This window comes from Sinocyclocheilus anshuiensis, unplaced genomic scaffold (genome assembly GCF_001515605.1).
Source record: "Sinocyclocheilus anshuiensis isolate Anshui unplaced genomic scaffold, SAMN03320099.WGS_v1.1 scaffold659, whole genome shotgun sequence".
Classification (NCBI taxonomy): domain Eukaryota; kingdom Metazoa; phylum Chordata; class Actinopteri; order Cypriniformes; family Cyprinidae; genus Sinocyclocheilus; species Sinocyclocheilus anshuiensis.
The window spans coordinates 1,708,992-1,713,504 of NW_015549698.1; the positions used below are offsets into that span (position 1 = coordinate 1,708,992).

The following is a 4,513-nucleotide window of genomic DNA, read 5'->3' on the forward strand; positions in this document are numbered from 1 at the left end:
TATAAAATGTATAATAATTCATTCAAATTAATTAAACACTTTTAAATAGACTGCAGCAATAATATTTTGTCCCACATTATTTAGTTTAGTTCAGAATCACGGGAGAATCGTGATCTCTATTTGAGACAAAAAAAAATCGTGATTCTCAATTTATACAGATTCGTGCAGCTCTAGGAGGAACATAATTATTTAAATGAAATTAAAAAAACATTTAGACAGTAAGATTTTTAATGTTTTTTTTTTTAAGAATTCTCTTCTGCTCACCAAGCCTGCACTTATTTGATCCTAAGTACAGCAAAAACAGTAAAATTTTGAAATATTTTACTATTTAAAATAACTGTTTTCTATTTGAATATGCTTTAAAATGTAATTTAGTCCTGTTTTTTCCAAACCTGAATTTTTAGCATCATTACTATACAGTCATGTGATCGTTCATAAATCATTCTGATATTCTGATTTGTTACTAAAAAAAACTTTTATTATTATTATTATTATGTTGAAAACAGCTGAGTAGAATTTTTTGTCAGGTTTCTTTGATGAATAGATTAATTAAACACTTTTAAATAGACTGCAGCAATAATATTTTGTCCCACATTATTTAGTTTAGTTCAGAATCACGGGAGAATCGTGATCTCTATTTGAGACAAAAAAAAATCGTGATTCTCAATTTATACAGATTCGTGCAGCTCTAGGAGGAACATAATTATTTAAATGAAATTAAAAAAACATTTAGACAGTAAGATTTTTAATGTTTTTTTTTTTAAGAATTCTCTTCTGCTCACCAAGCCTGCACTTATTTGATCCTAAGTACAGCAAAAACAGTAAAATTTTGAAATATTTTACTATTTAAAATAACTGTTTTCTATTTGAATATGCTTTAAAATGTAATTTAGTCCTGTTTTTTCCAAACCTGAATTTTTAGCATCATTACTATACAGTCATGTGATCGTTCATAAATCATTCTGATATTCTGATTTGTTACTAAAAAAAACTTTTATTATTATTATTATTATGTTGAAAACAGCTGAGTAGAATTTTTTGTCAGGTTTCTTTGATGAATAGAAAGTTCAGAAGAACAGCATTTATCTGACATGGAAATCTTTTGTGACATTATAAATGTCTTTACCATCACTTTTGATCAATTTAAAGCATCATTGCTAAATAAAAGTATTAATTACTGACTCCAAGCTTTTGAATGGTATAGTGTTTTAATGTTTTTTTTTTTAAGAATTCTCTTCTGCTCACCAAGCCTGCACTTATTTGATCCAAAATACAGCAAAAGCAGTAATATTGTGAAATATTTTTACTTTTTATTTGGAATAGCCTATATATTTTACTGCTTTCTATTGGAATATCTGTTAAAATATAATTTATTTCTGTGATGCGCAGCTGAATTTTCAGCATCATTACTCCAGTCTTCAGTGTCACATGATCTTCAGAAATCATTCTAATATGCTGATCTGCTGCTCAAGAAACATTTTTATTATTACTATTATCAATATTTAAAACAGTTGAGTACATTTTTTTCAGGATTTTTTGATGAATAAAAAGCATAGACTGTAAAAAAATATGGACTATACGTCTGTGACGTCACTCGTAGGTTTCTGAAGAGCATTTTTGAAGCCTAAAGTGGGCGGAGCCGGCTGACCGCCGCCATCTTGGCAGGACGTCACTCCCGGATCATTGAAAATGGGCAAAAAGGCGGGACGTGGGTGAAGCAGGTGCCTGGTTGCTGAAACCACGCCCGTCTATAGTGACAGCATTGCTGCCGTGCAAAGACAAAACACCATAACTTCGTTTTGGTCAAAAATTAGTTATTGATCATTTTGGGACATTCATGACCACGTTTATCATGTGTATAAGTATCTTGGAGAAAAGCCCAGGAGAAACCAAGGCAGAACACAGTAGCCTATAACATCAGTTACTGCTCTTCGACTTTGTTTTGAAACGCTCAAATTACGTTACGGTGCTCTGCATCTGTTTAGCCGTTCGTTTGTGCCGGCCTGGAGTTATACGGTATTCTGCCTTTGTTTTACTGTGCATTAAAGTCTGCCGCGCTTAAATTACGGTGTGACTTGTGTACTTTCATACATCTGTCAGCACTTTATTAGACAAACAAATTAGATAGATTGCGATCTAACAAACTGCTCCATATAACAAAGCACTGTAAACAAGCAACGACTAGATAACTTGGCAACAATAATTAATCGTAATTAATCTTTAAAGTTATTTTTTATTTGTATAATGCAGATTATTCACTCAGTGCCAGCTGTTAGTCTGGGGCTGCCCACTTCTGCACGTGACAGCGCAGCACACATAAAACCAGTAACTGTTCGCAACCGTTTCCTACCTTTTCTTGTAACTCGATAAAATCCATTGCAATGAACGTCATCGTCGGAGATGTTTGATTCACAATCATTCTCAGCATTATTCCTTCGGCGTTCACATCAATCCACAAGTCGTTCTTATAGGTTAGGCTATTTTCATTCAATTCGATGTAAAAACAATAATAAGTGTGTCTTGCATCCTTTAATGTTAGCGAACATTGCAAATAAATTGGTTGCAAAACGGTATCCACTCACGTTTATCTTTTGTCTGGTTGTTACGGTCAGGAAAAAAAATGCAATCACTACTATATGTTATAGCCTAGCCAGTGATCACTAGATTTTATACAGATGTTACTGTAATGATTCTGTAAATGGTGATCAGCACCCAATATTGTATATAATGTGGAAGTTACTGCCTTTTGCCTTGGCGTGACATCTCACTTTTTGCAGACAGTGCAAAGGCAGAGTACTATAACTGCAAAATAGCGGTAAAAATCAAGTTTGAAATCATTTTCATTGAAACATCTAATTGCCAGATTTCCAGTGTCCTACCTATAATTAGTTTTTTTGGACAAATAAAAATCTTTAAAGCCATTTTTCTAAGTTTCACAGTCTGGAGCAGAGCGGCAATCCACCTGTCACTCAAGTGGCCACTCCCTTAATTATGCAGAACTTCAAGGCTTAATATAATTTAAACAGATGAGTTATAAAAAAATTCACCCCCTCACAGTTGTCATGAAGGGCAAAATTACCTATACAGACCAAAAGCACTTTTTGTGTCAGGCTGTAAACACATATTTTTTGTCTGCTGTCTATCATAATAATAAATGCTTCTTGAGCAGCCTATCAGAATGATTTCTGAAGATCATGTGACACTGAAGACTGGAGGAATGATGCTGAAAATACAGCTGCGCATCACAGAAATACATTACATTTTACAATATATTCAAATAGAAAGCAGTTATTTTAAATAGTATAAATATTTCACAATATTATTGCTTTTGCTGTACTTTGGATCAAATAAATGCAGGCTTGGCGAGCAGAAGAGAATTCTTGTAAAAAACATTAAAAAATCTTACTGTTAAAAAGCTTTTGACTGGTAGTGTACATCACATTATTGTACTAATAACTAGTACTCGACTAATAACTGAAGGGCTGTAGGTTTAAATGTCTCGATAAAGCCAAGTACTGGCCGATATATCGGTCTGTCGCTACTTAAAACACAAACGCTCTTGAACACTACACGATCCCTCAAAAGACCAACTAGTAACTACATCTGACCAACCACATATTAAACATAATCCAACCATCACTACATCTAAAAAAGCCTGAAAACAGCATTATTAGGTTATCATCTTAACAAACTGATAAACAGCATCTCCAGAAAGAGAAGATAAAGTAAACACTAAGAGCACTCAAACCCCAGCGAGCTGCCAAGCGGTCTAGTTAGGCAGCTTAATAGGTTTGGAAACACAGCCCTAAGATACAGTTGCCATAAATAGTGCACACTGCCCTTAGTAATAAATACATGCGTTGATGTGATCCCTCACCTCGCTCCTGGAAACTCCGCTTGCTCTTTGCAGCCGACAGCCGGTAAGGCTTCGCTGTTGCTGGTGTAAGCGGTTAACACGACGCCCTGCTCGTCCTGCTGTCGACTCATCTTTAGCGCAGCATTATTGTGAAAGTTTCGGTGTAACTTCGGACGAACTACCGCTCGACTCTCGCCTAACAACATGAGTAACCAGAGTTATACACTCCGCCCCCGCGGCGTCATGTTGACCAATCCTAGTGCGGGAAAGAGTCGGTTAATGAATATTAATGACGTTATGTCACGCTGACCCAACAAGCCCTGCTGATTGGCTGAAATGCATACGCTGTTAAATAAGCAGGCTTGATTCATTAACGTTACGTAACCCAACGCTCAAGAAAAGTTACTAGGCAATTTACGTAACGTAATTAATATACATTAGATACGTCTTTAGCGAAACATAATTAAAAAAAAAATTTGTTTTAAAATTTGACTTTAGTAACCTTCAATCAAGACCCTCAGAGATTAAATCATATTTTGACACTGTTTCACAGAGCATCCATTAATCCCCAGTGATTTACCTCAGCTTGTATCTCAGATACTTATTGGTGTGTATTAATTTAACAACCTTGGTTCCATTAATTCATTATGGCACCTC

General features: G+C 34.8%; 1 protein-coding gene across 1 annotated transcript in view; it reads right to left on the reverse strand.

Moving 5' to 3' along the window:
• LOC107660538 (rho GTPase-activating protein 18-like) overlaps positions 1-4,062 on the reverse strand; it is a 39,025-nt gene extending 34,963 nt beyond the window's left edge. Inside the window, exon 1 of the mRNA XM_016449858.1 lies at positions 3,878-4,062. Within this exon, the coding sequence (XP_016305344.1) occupies positions 3,878-4,062 (185 nt within the window). The remainder of the gene's footprint in view (positions 1-3,877) is intronic.
• Positions 4,063-4,513: the final 451 nt, after the last annotated feature.